We start from the raw sequence: 15,814 nt of genomic DNA, 5'->3' as shown, positions 1-15,814 counted from the left end.
TAAAAATCTGTCACACCACATTATTGAATGAAAAGGCAAGGTACAATATGTATCACTTCCCTGCATTCTAGAGAATACAGAATTAGGCATTTTAGTCAGTCAGTAGTTTAGATGTTTTACAGAGTGAATTCTAGCAGTAAAGGATCTCTGCACGCTCGACAGGTCAGCAATTTCTCCAGTTTTGAAAGGGCCTGTCATTGTGCTACAGTATTCCACACTAGAGAGCACTAGCATTTTGAAAAGTAACATCATTGGTATAGCATCTCTTGTTATCCAACTTGTCATTTTTCTTGCAGTTGTGATGGCTGCTTTATTGAGTTCTTTAAGGGGGCGTCTGGTTATAAAAATGCAAAAATGAAAACTCGTTCGATTTCAATCAAACTTTTTTGACAAGTTCTATATGAAAAGTGTTTCATCTGGTCCAAGTTTCAGCATCGTAGCATATATAGGAAGGGAGAAAAAATATTGAAGTAGTTGTGAAAATTATGCAAAAATGGTCAAAATCGATTATCAATCAAAAGTGTCAACTGAAATCATAGCTACGACTCTTTGCTATCACAATAGCATATATTAAACAAGTATTATAATTAGTTTAATTGGAATTTTTTTTTTTTTTTTTTTTTTTTTTTCCCGGGCGATTTGCATCAAACTTACACACCTAACTGTACGTAAGCCTATCTGTAAGGATGCCAATTTTGGAGAAAATTGGTTGATGTCAACCTCAGTCACAGATTTTAGAACCTTAGACTTTATTCATTTTTTTTTTCAATTGACACAAACGTTTACAAAACTGATTCATTTTTTATTCAATTTACATGAAACTTACACAGTATATGTGGAGGGCATGTCTCTACATTGGAGGGTTTTCATTTTTCTCCAAGTTCATTTATTGATTTTATAATAGCAATAAACATGCCATATTTGCAAAAATTTTTTGGGGAACTTTGAACATTTGTATTAGGAAAACTAAAGATGTTTTGGAAATTCTAAAGCCCGCAATCCTTTATTATATGCTAATGTGTCAGAAAAGTGTCACAGAATAATTATATCTGAAATGTGTGTTCTGAAGTGTGGACTTGAAAATGTGTAAAAAACGTTGAAAAAAAAAAAAATCTCCCTTTCTATTTACGCTGCAGTACTGAAACTTGGGACAATTTAAGCACTTTTCATATACAACTAGTAAAATAATATTGGTTGACATTGAACAACTTTCATCTATAAACCTCAGACGCCCCCTTAAAGGTAAGGTCTTCTGACATGATAACACCCAAATCCTTAACATTGCTTTTTTGTTCTATGGAATGATTTGACTGCGTTATGTATGTGGTTTCCGTTTTTATATTGTCATTTTTTCTGTAGCGCAGGAACTGGAATTTATCCACATTAATTGCCATATTATTTTCTGCGAGTCCAGTGAAAGACCTGATTTATATCAGATTAGAGGGTTGCTGTGTTCTCTATGTTGTCTACTCTTATAAATATCCTAGTGTCATCTGTAAAGGATGATATGGTACTATAGTTTGTGTCCTTGTCTATGTCCAATATGAGAGAGAGTACTGGAGCAAGTACCCTGTGGGACCAAGTTTTAAGGCCACAGAAACATGATCCTTCAAATCATCGAAAGGTAAGGAGGGGGTGGAAAGGGGAAGAGGTGGTAGAAAGAGAGAGAGAGGTGGGGAGGGGAAGGAGAGAGGGGGGAAAGGAAAAGGGGGGGAGAGAGAGAGAGGAGGGGAAAGGGGAGAGAGAGAAAGGGGGGGAAGGAGAGCAAGGGTGGGGTGAAGGGGAGAGAGGGGGTCAGACAGACAGACCCAGGCACTGCTGAGTACCCCTTCTTGTATATTGTAAAACTAAACAGGGAGGCCATGAACATAGCACTGTACAACTTGATCATTTGAACCCTCTCACCCATACACCACAAATTTGCAAATTACAGTCATGGCGGCACCCTTTAAGAACTAATAGAGTTTCATTTGGGTGCTTAATGGTGGCTCACTTGCACATCTATTTCAGTTTGTGATATTACCACTTGCTCATAAATGTACAGAACAAATTTATAAATAGATACTGATTGATTGTACACAAGTATTTTGCAAGTCAACTAGAAAATTGTGCAAGTGTAAGCTGATTCTTGTTTTCATTCCTATTTGTTACTTGAGGGAATATGTTTATATATTTCACACTACTTGAAGAATACGTTAATTTTAATTTTTAAACAAAGATTTCTATGTAACAACATACACTACTGCACTTTTCACATATTTTGTATTGATATATAATGTTCTTAAAAGTTTACATTGAATTGTTTACAAACATTATTATAACAAATCAATTTTGTAAGAAATAGTTTGCAAAATTCTTTAAGGAGCAAAACTTTAATATAAATTTTTGAGGTATAAAGTTTTTAGGGGCCATGTTCTGCTATTAATTAAAAACAAACACTACTGTATTAGACCCTTTTTAAATTTGCTTAGATAATTTTGATTTGTTATTCTCTTTGTTTAATGATGTTTCTGCAGAAGAGGAAGAATTGTCTCCAAATAAAAGGTCACCATCTGGAAGCTTGAAAAATGACAGCGATGCACAGAGCCCAGTTGAAGCTCCTCGGAGAAGGGGTAGAGCTGCATCTAGGGTAATTATAAGTGATTAATATTGATAATGTGAAATAAGGTTCATAACAATATACTGTAGAAAACTGTAAAATACCTATTGGCTTATTTAAAGTAGCTCCTATTTATATCCACCCAGCCTTCAATTGAAACGGTCCAGTGATCCCATGTCTGTTACATATTTGTTTTTGTCTTTATCTGAGCTCCGGGTGCTTACCTATCAATGACTATGCCCTCTTTATGCCCCACCTCCCAATCGTATAAATGCTTGATGTAGATGGAGTTAGCCATACTCTCTCTTTTACTGTATTCTACTTGTTCAGTACTTGCACTGGAGGCACACACACAAGTTCATTTGTTTTTAGTTTCCAACTGTCTTCTTGGTCGGTCTCCACCTGTTCTGGAGCCTTCATGTCTGTTTAAGGGTAGACTGGTTATGGTATTTTATATATTGTTATCAGGTTTCTGCTGGCTCAACTCTCTTTATTGATGTTATTTTGAGTTTTCCTAGTCTTAACATACCCTTGTAGGAATTCCATCTATGCATAGTTGGGGATTGCATGTTCAACATGCCCAGAGAACAGTTGAGTTAGGCTTGTGAATCTCATCTTCTGACCAAAAGATAGGAGACCTAATAATAGTGTTCCACTCTCAAAGGATGAGCATTTTGATTCTATTAGGCTAGCCCCTGTTTATTATTAGCCTTTAGAGTTTTCCTGTTGGAAAGTTGAGCTGAGATTTGTGTACCTAATTTAATGGTTAAAGAGTATAAAGATAATTAACTAATTCAGACCATTTCAGTTATACCCCCCACTCGAAGTTCTTTCATTAAACACGTAATTTTTTTTCGCCAACCACCAGAATTTACCTTTCCACATTAATTAATACTGTAATAAACTTTCATTTTTTGGCAGTTTAATCATAGAAATAAATAAAATTGAACTAAGGAAAACTTGGTTCAATATTGTATTGATTACTCTGAGAATAGTGTACTTTTCTGGGGGGAGCCCCGTCGGCTCCCTGGAGCTATCCTGGCTGAACAGATATGTATATCTCTCTGGCATCAGTCGATGCATGGAGTTCTTGCCTACCGGGGACCACGAGCCAGAACCTGGCCCCCTCTAGAGAGGCATGAGGAGCAATGGCCTATAGAGACCCTCCTGTGGTTGGGAGCATTCTATGTCTGCCATCGACCAGGACAGGCACCCAGAAAGATAGGCACCCCAAAACAAGCCCCTATTCTGGAAAATAGTTTAGGTTGGGACCTCCACTATTTTTCTTTGAGGACATATGGCATCTCATTATGCAGACGTGTTTAAAGTTTGCTCCTTCTCTTCTACCCCTTTTCAGTTTCAAGCCGTGCTGGTGAAGTGTGCCCGGCACTTTTTTCGATATTCTAGTCTGTGCTCTGAAGCCTTTGAATTCTTCTGGGTTGTGGCTCCTGATGAAGTGGCAGGGCCTTCTCTGGAGGTTGCAGCTTCCCTTTTCAGTGGTGGAAGCACTTGAATCAAAAATTTCTTATTGCAATTCTATTGTCTTTTAGGTGATTCTGTTGGCTTGGATTTTTCCTCATAGGGAAATGCCTGTCAGCCTTCTCAGTGCTGAAAGGTCTCATAAATTTGTCCATAGCATAGATTTAAATACATTTTATTTAATACTCTGTATGTATAATCTAGGAACACTCGATATATTTATCTTTACAAAATCGTTAAGGACAAATTATTTGAATGCAATTTGAAGAACATAAGAAACATTATGTAGTACAGTAATTGTAAATATGTGATGATATCAGGATGCTGGTTTGTCATCTGTTCTTCACTTCTGTGCAGGTGAACTAGCTTTAGTTCTTAGATCAGGACCTTGCCCCATTACACACAGAAATCACAATTGCGTGATGCATCAAATGAACAAATCCACAAGGGCCGTGACAAGGATTCGAACCTGCGTCTGAGAGCATCCCAGACGCTGCCTTAATCGACTGAGCTACGACACGGTCAAAAGGAGTTGAAACCGAAGTTCTACTGAACTTACTGGATCCTGCAGCTTCTCCAAGGTACAAACCAGGGTTTTACACAACTCCCCCCCATGCACTCGAGCTATGTCAATAGGTCGTTTTCCCTCTTCGCCCTTACTTCATTACACACAGAAATCACAATTGATTCCTTGTGGATTTGTTCATTTGATGCATCACGCAATTGTGATTTCTGTGTGTAATGAAGTAAGGGCGAAGAGGGAGAACGGCCTATTGACATAGCTCGAGTGCATGGGGGGAGTTGTGTAAAACCCTGGTTTGTGCCTCGGAGAGGCTGCAGAATCCAGTAAGCTCAGTAGAACTTTGGTTTCAACTCCTTTTGACCATGTCATAGCTCAGTCGACTAAGGCAGCGTCTGGGATGCTCTTGGACACAGGTTCGAATCCTCGTCACGGCCCTAGTGGATTTGTTCCTTGCCCCATTGCCAGATCCTGGCTGTTTTGAATTTGAGTCCATTTCTTTCTCCTGGCTGAGGTATGAAGTCGTCTGGCTAGATTGTGGAGGTCCTCTTTTTGACTTTGGGGGCTTTGCATAGTTTCTGCTGTACCCAAACACTCACGGTTTATTACATTTGTTACTTTCTTGTAATTTATCATTTGCCTTTTGGTATTCCTTGTAGATTCATAGATGGCTTATGCTTAAGATTTGTTTCTTTCCAGATTGAGATGAAGTTCTCTCTCCCAGAAATATACATATGCATACTGTATATCTCATTGAGATTATACATATGCATTTCTGGCTGATATTTTTCATTGCCATGTGCTGTTTCTTTTAAAGTTGAACCACCTCATTAGTTCTGATTTAGTGGAGCTTACAGTAGCAGCTTGGAATAAGGTCAGTTTTAGCCTTAATAAATAATTAATGTTTCAGATTGCTCAGGAGAAGATGAAAAGAGATCTTTTGATTAATGCAAAGCGAAAATTAAGGAGGCCTTCTACGCCTGAAGACTTGCGTACGTCCAGGAAAAAAGGAGGGACACGACATGCAGTTGATTACATAGATTCACATGACAGAATCTCCAGGTATTTTTAGATATTGACTGTTTGTATCACTAAAGTTAGGTTTTTTGCAATATACTTGTGTAGCATTGTTTTTTCATTCTGGTATTTGAGAAACTAGATCTACAACTGAGAAAACACAAAAGAGTGTGAATTGAAATAATTTTGTTAGATATAAATATAAAGGGATGAAGTTGCTCAAGCTATTTTCACCCCATTCAGCAAAACATGTTTGTATATTTATACACCTCACAAACAATTGACATAATATTTAAGTGCTGAATCAGGGTTAGAGAGGTTTCAGTCATATTGAACAATGGATGATGATAGACTGGCATTTGAAGAAATCTGAAATTGGAAGAATAGCAGTAAAAGCCCAGGATGATTAATAGATGTATAAAAATTAACTGTAGGTAAATATGGTGAGTGAGAGTTAGAAAGTGGGAAATGAATGTGAAGAGTGTACAAAAAGTTGTAGAAAATGAGATGAATTCGGTTTAGTGTTAAACATTTTTATTGATATGTTGATTTCACCGAATTATTTTCCTCTGAGTTTATTTCATTTAGTTGCTCCCTAAGGCAGAATTTTATCAACCTAGGCCAAAGGTCTAATACAGTCAAGGCAGGTTGACATTTTGTAGTTGGGAATGTTTTAAACTGACCCTACTGGGTTATACTGGTGCTCTTGATACACTGGAGAACATTCATCCATCCATCCCAGAGTTCATACAGTGTTACATGATATCAAAGTGACCATTAAGTTGCACCCTGCTTAACTACTGAAGGCCTATGTCCTTTTACGTATCCACCATCAGGTGGCAGCACTAATACCACCACGAATCCAACTAACTCAACCTCATCAAATTTATACCCAACTTGACTCAAACTGCAATATATATGGGCAGATGAATTTTTTTTTTTTTTTATCTTTAGTAACTTTACTTTGTTTGGGCAGTGGGCTTTAACTGTGTTACATTAGCGACCACTTTTCGTGCGTGTGTGTGTGTGTGTGTGTACACATTTGTTAACTGTACAGTATACAGACATTTTAAAATACAGTACTGTATATCATTACATTACATGCACGCGAGCCCAGGCTGTGCTCGGGGAATAGAAGAACTCCCGAAATCCTCCAAGTATGCTCCCTTCAAGGGATGCACAATCATTACTGCTTTTGCTGAATGTATAAAGTGATAGTGAGCTGAGCTCTTAAAACCTCTGATGTTTTATAGGTACACCAGAGCATGAAAGAGGGCTAAAGAAGGCACTAAATTTTAGTAATGCATGGCATTCACATTGTATAATAATTCCATAGGTTCACCCATCAATGCTTCAAAATTTATCTTAGCTTTAATTTATCTTCACTAAATTTAATACCAAAATACAGTACAGTACTTTAAATTTGCTGTTTTAGTGATATTCCAATTATTTTTCAGTCCAGAAGACACAGGAAGAAATACAAACACTTCCAGGTCTCAGGAAAAAAATAACAATAACAAGAAAACCTCCAGATCACAAATTAAACAAAATTCAGATAGTAATCCAACCCCTGATTTAGTATTTTCTCGAGACGCACCAAAGAATAATTCTTTCTCCCGAGACGAACCTAAAGAAGATCCTAAATTTTCTCAAACCACCCCAAAAAAGAAGAGAAGCAGTACGAGTCGTGTAAGCTTAAGCTTAGTGCTAGAAAAAATAAATGACACAAATGAAGCAGATAAAAATGTCTTGGAAAATATTACAAAAGTCTGTTTATCAAACATAGCACAAGAGAAAGCAGAGGAACAAACTCGGGTTTCAGATGAGAATTGTACATATTCTGAACTCCGGTTGGAAGATAGTGATGATGAAAGTGAAGTTGAAAAAGAATTGAATACACAGTTGTTGCAAGAGAAGATCAATGAAGGCAAGAAAGAAGAATCGTCCTCCCTCAAGAACTTGACCCAAACTGTGTGTGAAGAAAGAAAGAAATCTGGTAACAAATGTATACTTTCTCAGGCTCAGAACTTTATGGAGAAAAGTGAAGTGTTGCCACAGGACTCTGTACAACTTTCTCAACCTTTACCAAATGGTCAAACTTCTCCCAAACAACAAAGAGAATTACAATTGAAATTGAATGATGAGACAGATAACTGTCATAAAATTGTTGGTGTAACTAATGCACCTGATCCAGTTTGTAAAGACAAATCAGAAAGTGGGTCAGCTTCTGAGAGCTCTACTCAAATTGTATGTGTGAAACCAGAAATATTACCAAAGTGCTCTGAACAAATCTTGCCATCTTTATCAAAGGGTCGAACAACTCGCACCAAACAAAGGGAATTACAACTTACATTAAAAGATGAGACAGATAACTGTCATAAAACAATAGAAATAGTAGTTGACCCACCACCTCCAGTTCCCCAACCGAGATCCACCCGTACTAAGCAAAAAAAAATGTTGGAAATAAACTGCATAAGCGATGATGAATCAGATATCCAAATGTTCCCTCCTACAAATATGGTAAAATCAAGAGTAACAAGGTCAAAGTTGAAGACAAAAGAAAACTTGAGAATTGTTGAAAATGAAGGATCAGTGGAGGATGGCAGTAATGTTCATAGAGAAACTTTGTCACAGCATACTGCAGATGTTAGCAAGCCTCGTTTAGCTCGTACTAAAACAAAAATGGCTGATTATACTGATGAGGCATCTTGTGGCAATTCACAAAATCCAAGATCGACAAGAACAAAAAAGCGAGAGGTAGAAGAGTACAACGTTGAACAGTCTACTCGAACCACAAGAACAAAGCGCAAGAAATTTGAAGAACTATCAGAAAAAGAATCGGATGATCAACAAAATCATAGTTTGCGTCTAACACTCTCAGAATCTGACGATGAAACATATTCGGTACCACGTCAAGTAGAAATGAACTCTACATTTGTTAAACCAGATTCCCAGAATGCCTCAAAGACGGCTTTAAGAAATCGTGATGAATCGGCAGATTCTGTTTCATCAGAGACCTCTGTAAAATCAATACAGTTGGCTGCAACCTGTGTGCCTGCCAATGCAACTATAGTTAAAATGGGTAAATCTAGTGAAAATACAGAAACCATTCCAGTTCGTCGTATAACTCGATCTAAGGTTCGACAGTTACCAGCTTTAATGGCAAGCCCAAAACGGTCTCCATCTCTCCATATTGGCAAGGTTTTAACTCCAAAGTCTCCATCGCTTTCTAATTTTAAACGTATATGCTGCACTCCTAACTCAGATACTGAAGATCCAAAGGCACCTGCTACACACAAAAAGGGAATTGTGGTCAAGAGCCCAGTGAAACACACATTGAAACCATTTGCCAAGTAAGTATCAATTTTGTCCTTGAATTAATAAGTAGTATAGTGGAATGGTAAGAAAAGGTAACAAACTTTGGCTGAAAGAAACAACCCAACCCGTATTTAATAATTAAGATGACAATGTTTGGGTCCGTCCAGGACCCTTATCAAGTCGCAACATTATAGGGGTCCTGGATAGATCAAAACATCGTCACATTTCATTTCATGTGTGGGTTGCATTATATGTAGTAGAATATTTGCAGCAGGGTTAATAAATGTTAGTGTGAATTGAATGGAATGAAAGATTTCTGCATATATTACAAAAATATTGGAAATAAGGTATTGTACACAATTTGTAATTAGTGCATGTAGTAATAAGGTATCCCTGATAGAAATATCCTAGAATTTTATATGAAGTAAACCTCTATATTTTTCTTCAAAATTTTTCATAATACATTTGATTTTCTGGGGGTAGCCCCCTACAGCTTCATGGAGCTATCCAGGCTGATATGGATATCCCTAATTTTAGCATCAGTTGATGTGGGTGGAGCTCTAGGCCTACTGGGATCACGGCCAGAACCTGGCCTCCCTCAGAGATACACGAGGAGCAATGGCCCATAGAAATGCACGTGTGATTTTGGAGCATTCTATATCTGCCATTCATCTGGACAGGCACCCAGGCAAGCTAGGTTTAGGTTGTTGCAGCATGCTTGGTTGGTTGCTTCCCCGGATGCCCCAAGGTTGCCCCGTTTTGTTTATAGGGAAACGGACCTGGGGATGTTGATCGCTTTGGCCTTGGTTCCGTCTGAGCCCCTTATTCTTCCCCTGCTGTGGTTCATTCGGTGCCCCCCCCCCCCCTGCTTCCAGCTCCTAAACGTCAGAGCTTCTGGGTCGGGGCAGGGTTTAGAGGTTTCTGAGACTGGCAGTTTTGGGGGTTGCCTCTTCCGGGGTGGCTGCGGAGGCATTCGAGTCAGTTCCTCCACCCGTAGCTCAGGGATCTGACCAATGGGACCATCCTCTTCCAGCTATTCCGGTCGCCCCGGGTTTTTCTTGTGAGGCCGGGGCTTTGGCTGACGACTTGCCCCCAGGGCCTGACGTGGAGGTTCCCGGGGTTGGGGAGGAGCTGACTTGGGATCCTTGGGCCCTGTTGGACCCCGCCTGGGTTTTTCGATCCTCCGGGCGGGCTTGCTGTTACAAGGAGCGAGGTTTTTCTCCCCCCCCCCCCTTCTGCGCACGAGCTGGATTTGGGTTCGGCTCCTCCCCGGGTTCGGTTCCGTGTCCCTGCGGGTCTTTCGGTTCTGTCCTTCCGAAGGTTTTCGGCTTCCTGCATCTCTCCGGCTGAGGTGCAGGCGGCCATTGTGGCTTACCTCCTGCGCGACACGGTGTATACCTCTATAATGGATCCGTCTTCCTTCAAGTTTGGGTCTTTGTCTCCATACTGGGTTCGTTATGAGGTTCAGTTGTTGTCCTGGCTTGCGGACTGCCCTATGTTTTCGCTGGATGCTTGAGACACCTTCTGTCGTACCACACGCTTGAGTGGTGTGGGTGTGAGGTGGTGTTGACTGTGGTTGAGGTTTACCTGGAAGGGGCGATTTTGCACACCTTAATGAGTGCCTTTTCGCTCTGGCTCTTATACGGGATGTTGGCGCGGTTCAGCTTCATGTGCAGGTTCCCTCCTTGTCGGCTGTGCTTGTGGTTGAGGACTTGCACGCTCAGGGTCTGTTGGCTTCGGTCCTGCGTTTCTTTTTCCTCCTTGAGCTGTTTTCTGATTGGCTTACGGAGGATGTAGAAGCACTTGGGGCCGTTCCTGGGTCTAGCGCCTTGGCTACGGTTGCTCTTTTGAAGTTGTTTAAGCCGATCCTGCAGGATATGCTGTTGCAGTTTTTGCTGAGCGCCTTGCGTGTTGGCAGATGGTGTTCGCTTCCTCCTTGGAATCCGCTTGCACTCTGGCTCTTAGATTGTCTTCGCACTTTTGTCCTTTATTATTTGCGCCTACTGCGGTTGAGGAATATATATGCAAGCGGCTTCCTCCAACTGTCGCTGGAGGTCCCGGGTGTATTCCACCCGGAGGGGTCATGTCAGGGCCCGTGGTTCCGATCATCGAGGTGGGCCATAGGTGCCAGTTTCGGAGCCGGCCCCGGCTGCGCCTGCTTGGTGCAGTGCTCGCTCTGTGAGCAGGTCGGGTTCTCGCACGGGGTGTCGGCCCTTTTGTGGTTCGCCCCATTAATGGAGTCATGGGGGAACGTTTGCTCTGTTCGCTCACGCCTGGTTCCATGATTCATGGGCTTTTCGGGTCGTTTCTTGCGGCCTTCGGTGGCATTGGGTGGCTCCTCCTTTGGGGGTTCGGGGCTGCAGGGCAGGCCTCTTCTCCTGCGCTTTGTCAGGTCGTCTTGGCGTTAGTGCGCTTGGGCGTGGTCGAAACGGTGAAGTCCCTCAGATGAGTTTCCCGCCTGTTTCCAGTTCCGAAACATGACCGTGCGAACCTACAGTTCATTCTGGAATTGTCCCGTCTGAACGCTTGGGTTTTTTGCCCCTCCTTTGTCCCTATTCATATATGGTTCAGGGACTGGCTTGGTTTTGTTTTGGGGTGTCAGTTACCGCTTTCATTGTCTCCTACTGAACCTGGCACCTCGCGTGTTCACACACCACCCGGGTCGTGGTGGCCCGTCTGCGTCTGTTAGGTGTTCGGGTGTTGGCTTACCTCGACGACTGGCTGGTTTGGGCTCCCAGTCGGTCTGCGTGTCTACTCCTCAGGGGTTTGGTGGTTTTCAGCTAGCTGGGTTCGGGTGTTCCTGGTGAACTGACGGAAGTCCCATCTGGTTCCCTCCCAGGTTCGGACCTGGCTGAGTCTTGTAATTACCTAAGTGTAATTACCTAGGTGTAGTTACAGGATGAGAGCTACGCTCGTAATGTCCCGTCTCCCCAGCATTTTTTGTCATATAACACTTTGAAATTACTGACGGTTTTGGCCTCCATCACCTTCTCACCTAAATTGTTCCAACCGTCTACCACTGTTTACAAAAGTGAATTTTCTTATATTTCTCTGGCAGCTTTGTTTCGTGAGTTGAAATCTATGACCTCTTGTTCTTGAAGTTCCAGCTCTCGGGAATTCTTCCCTATCAATTTTATCGAGTCCTGTTATTATTTTGTATGTAGTGTTCATATTGCCTCTTTTTCTTCTATCTTCTAGTTTTTGCATATTTAATGCCTCTAACTTCTCCTCGTAGCTCTTGTCCTTCAGTTCTGGGAGCCACTTAGTGGCATGTTGTTGCACCTTTTCCAATTTGTTGATGTGCTTCTTAAGATATGGGCACCATACAACCGCTGCATATTCCAGCTTTGGTCTAACAAAAGTCGTGAACAATTTCTTTACTATTTCTCCATCCATGTATTTAAAAGCAATTCTGACGGTAGAAAGTGTAGCATAGGCTCCTCGCACATTGTTCTTAATGTGGTCCTCAGGTGACAGTTTTCTATCTAGAACCACCCCTTAGATCTCTTTCTTTGTCAGAATTCTTTAAAGATTACTCATGTAATTTATATGTTGTGTGGGGTCTATGTTCTCCAATTCCACATTCCATAACATGGCATTTATCCATATTAACACTTTCGCGCTCCCTTCGATGGTAAAAAAAAAAGTGGTATGTGCGCGGAGCGTTTTTGCTGCGTAAGCGTAAAAACAAAAATGTGTATACTCTTTACTCTGCTTACCTAAGTTCTTGAGCTACGTATTTCATTTTGGTACCAACGTGTTCGCAATAAAATTCTCTAGAAGAACATCAGTAAAAAAAGGGGAGAATCCATGGTGACCCATCTACTTGCTTATACATATATATAGCCTACCTGCCGACCACCGAACGACCCTTTTGCTATAAGACAAATGAAAAATAAATATTGAGCAAATTTGAAGAAAGGAAATGTCATAAAGGTTTGTGCAATGTATCTACGGTAGGCTGCTAAATTATTGAAACGTAAATGACAAATACAAAACAAATGGAACACATTTGAAACAAAGAAAGATTGTTATAATGGAGCAGCCTACCTGCCGAACACCGAACGAACCTTTTTTGACATTTGTTATATATCAGAAATTTCATGTTTTTTTTTCTACAAAAATACCAATGATTTGCAACATCTCACCAGTCACCCCTTTATATCCCAGCATCATTAGCATCTTTAAACAAAAACAACATAATTTGTTTGTATCGTCAGAGGTGTCCAAGAATGTGCAAGAAGCAGCGCGACCCCACCATGTGGTGTTGACGTTGCTCAATCGGGCGTTCACCATACGGGACAATTTGTCGCCGATCGGGCCGGTCGTTACCCAAAATGTTCGCCTTTTGGGGCGATTGTTATGCAAGATACCACTGTATCTACATTTGTGTTCACCATAGAGAACCACTGAGCTGGTATGGTGAATGCAGACAATAACAGGTGGCCACACAGTCAGTAAACAATACTATCTCCCTTTCCCTAAGCATTACTCCTCCCACAGCACTAATTATCACAACAATCCTGCTATTTTCACAATCCTGATCATTTTTATCACAGTCAAGGGTTATCTGTAATATTGTCATCGCTAAATAATAGCAGTTACATATTTATTTTGACATTTTTAGGCGATGCTGTGGTCACAAGCTGAACAGCAATGCTGTTAGCTCATGGTGCGTGCACCAGCGTTGGTTGCTCCCACAGTACTGTGGCTCTCACACCGGAGAATATTGCCCACAATTATTTTTAAACATGGTGTCTGTTTACAAGAGCCCTGAGGAAGCTAATGTGAACCCCGTGTAGATGTGGGCCATTTGAATCGTGCCTGGCACCCTATGGCATATATATCCGCCATGCGCACCGTGGGACATGTTACTCATGGCATATATATACGCCATGCGCAATTTTGGGTTTGACTTTAGGATGCGTGTTGCCAACTGTTAAATAGGTTTAAATTTTGTTCCTAATTTATTATTATAATGCTGAATTACTTTTCTATTTTGTTTTTCATTTCCTACTATTAATTGGTAGATAATGGGAATGATTTTTATATTTAACTGTCTTTATAACATTTTACTGAAAATGCTAGAGTAGGCTGATGGCAGCAGTTGAACTTAGTGACAATGGCCTTTCACATACTGCACTCATCACACCACTAAGAGTTTTATTTTCTTATGTATTTAAAATTACTTAATGAACAACAATTTTTTTTACAATACCTATTTCACATTCAATTAAACTCATTGGGATTCAATTCATTATTTTAGCCTGGCCACGGATTCTCTCTTAATTTTGTTTTAAAGCATCTTACCTTCTCCCAATTTTCCTCCATTACAATAATCCTGTTCTTTTTATCATTATGTTGTATGAGTGTATTTTTCTATTTTTTCAGCTCAAGATCATGTCTTTCAGTGCGGGACATGGCATCTGCATACCAAACTCATATTGGAGAAAAGCTTAATGAAATAGAGGAACTGACATCTGAAACATGTGAGGTTCGTATATATGTGTACATAAAATATATATAACAACTAGAGACCCTAGAGCTGCCAGTTTCCTCTTTTAGCACCAGAGGTGGTACCCCTATACCCCTATATATATATACAGTGGTACCTCGAATAACGAATTTAATCCGTTCCATGTTCGTCATGTGAAACGGACGTCATACAAAACGAATGTCCTCATGTAACCACTGTGATGCACTGTGTTTATTGTGAAATTCCCCCAGTGTGCATGATATCGAATGTACCCAAAATATATTTTTCTTTGTAAAATGATAATTTACTTTTCCTGAACATGTCTGTAAAAATAATTACCAAATTCCACTTACTTTGGCTGTGGGGACGTGGACAAGGTGACCTGTGACGTCATCAGGGGCTGGTTGCTCGTGTGTGAAGCTTCCAGACACGGTCGCGCAGGCCATTCAAGCACTGCGTGTTGCCTCAAATATATTTTCAAATATTTTTTTTATGTACAGTATTTCCAATGTGGTATTATTTGTTTCTTTTAGCATATATGATGCATATTTGTGACCTTTACAATATGTATACAGTAGAATGTTCATAATTTTCCATGGAACTGTGATACATGTGTCAGTAATGTGTCTTAGTGGGCCAGCCAAAGGCTTAGGGCCCACGCAGGAATATCAGTGCAAAAAAAAAAAAATATGTCCACAATAAATGTTTATTGTCACAATATTACGTGGTAAAAATTCACTAAAATTACAATATGTACAGTTTCACATACTATTTACACAGTAACACACTGTATTACACACTCAGTACTTTGGAGGTGCGTAATAATCAACGAAGTAGTCCATGGTACACAGCACAACTTTGCTCGCGTTGCACTAGCTACAGATAGATTTTCGCTTCCTGTTTCATCGTTCTCTGTGCTTGCAAATAATGCACTCGTGTGCACCCTTGGCTTTAGTACTTGTAGGTGGTATGTAGCCAAGCTTGTAAAGCATAAGGTAGTATTAAAACGATTATAGGAAAAGCTCAATTTGTAAGGTAGTCTTGAAAAGATCGCTTTGTAAGGTCCCACACTGGAAGAGATTCAGCTAGCCTCGAAGAGTGTCCGTCAGTCAGGAAGAGATTCAGGTATTCTTGAAAATATCTATGGAAAACACCACCATGGAAGCTGCTAACACTGTTCATCTATGCTACTTGTATCAGGTGCATCATCACCGAACACAGAAAACGATTCATCTATGTATCATCTATATAAATTGGAGATGGCAAGGGTGGGGCTTAGAGCTTCAACTGGATACGCTCACTGTATCATCCTCATAGGGGCTGTATCACTTGCATCCAACCGTTGTGTTAAGTCCTTATTGCGCCTAGCTTCTCCAATATTATGACCCTTATGTTCTTCAAACAA

At 40.5% G+C, this 15,814-nt stretch overlaps 1 protein-coding gene across 6 annotated transcripts in view; it reads left to right on the top strand.

The window, feature by feature from the left end:
* LOC123757973 (inner centromere protein A) overlaps positions 1-15,814 on the top strand; it is a 102,293-nt gene that overhangs the window by 9,770 nt on the left and 76,709 nt on the right. For all 6 annotated transcript variants that reach the window (XM_069338817.1, XM_045742009.2, XM_045742006.2 and 3 more), the window contains exons 4-7: positions 2,517-2,629; positions 5,509-5,660; positions 7,073-8,968; positions 14,325-14,427. In XM_069338817.1, the coding sequence (XP_069194918.1) occupies positions 2,517-2,629; positions 5,509-5,660; positions 7,073-8,968; positions 14,325-14,427 (2,264 nt within the window). The remainder of the gene's footprint in view (positions 1-2,516; positions 2,630-5,508; positions 5,661-7,072; positions 8,969-14,324; positions 14,428-15,814) is intronic.

This window comes from Procambarus clarkii, chromosome 40 (genome assembly GCF_040958095.1).
Source record: "Procambarus clarkii isolate CNS0578487 chromosome 40, FALCON_Pclarkii_2.0, whole genome shotgun sequence".
Lineage (NCBI taxonomy): Eukaryota > Metazoa > Arthropoda > Malacostraca > Decapoda > Cambaridae > Procambarus > Procambarus clarkii.
Note: the sequence above shows the minus strand (reverse complement) of the source record. Positions and strands in the feature narration are given on the sequence as shown.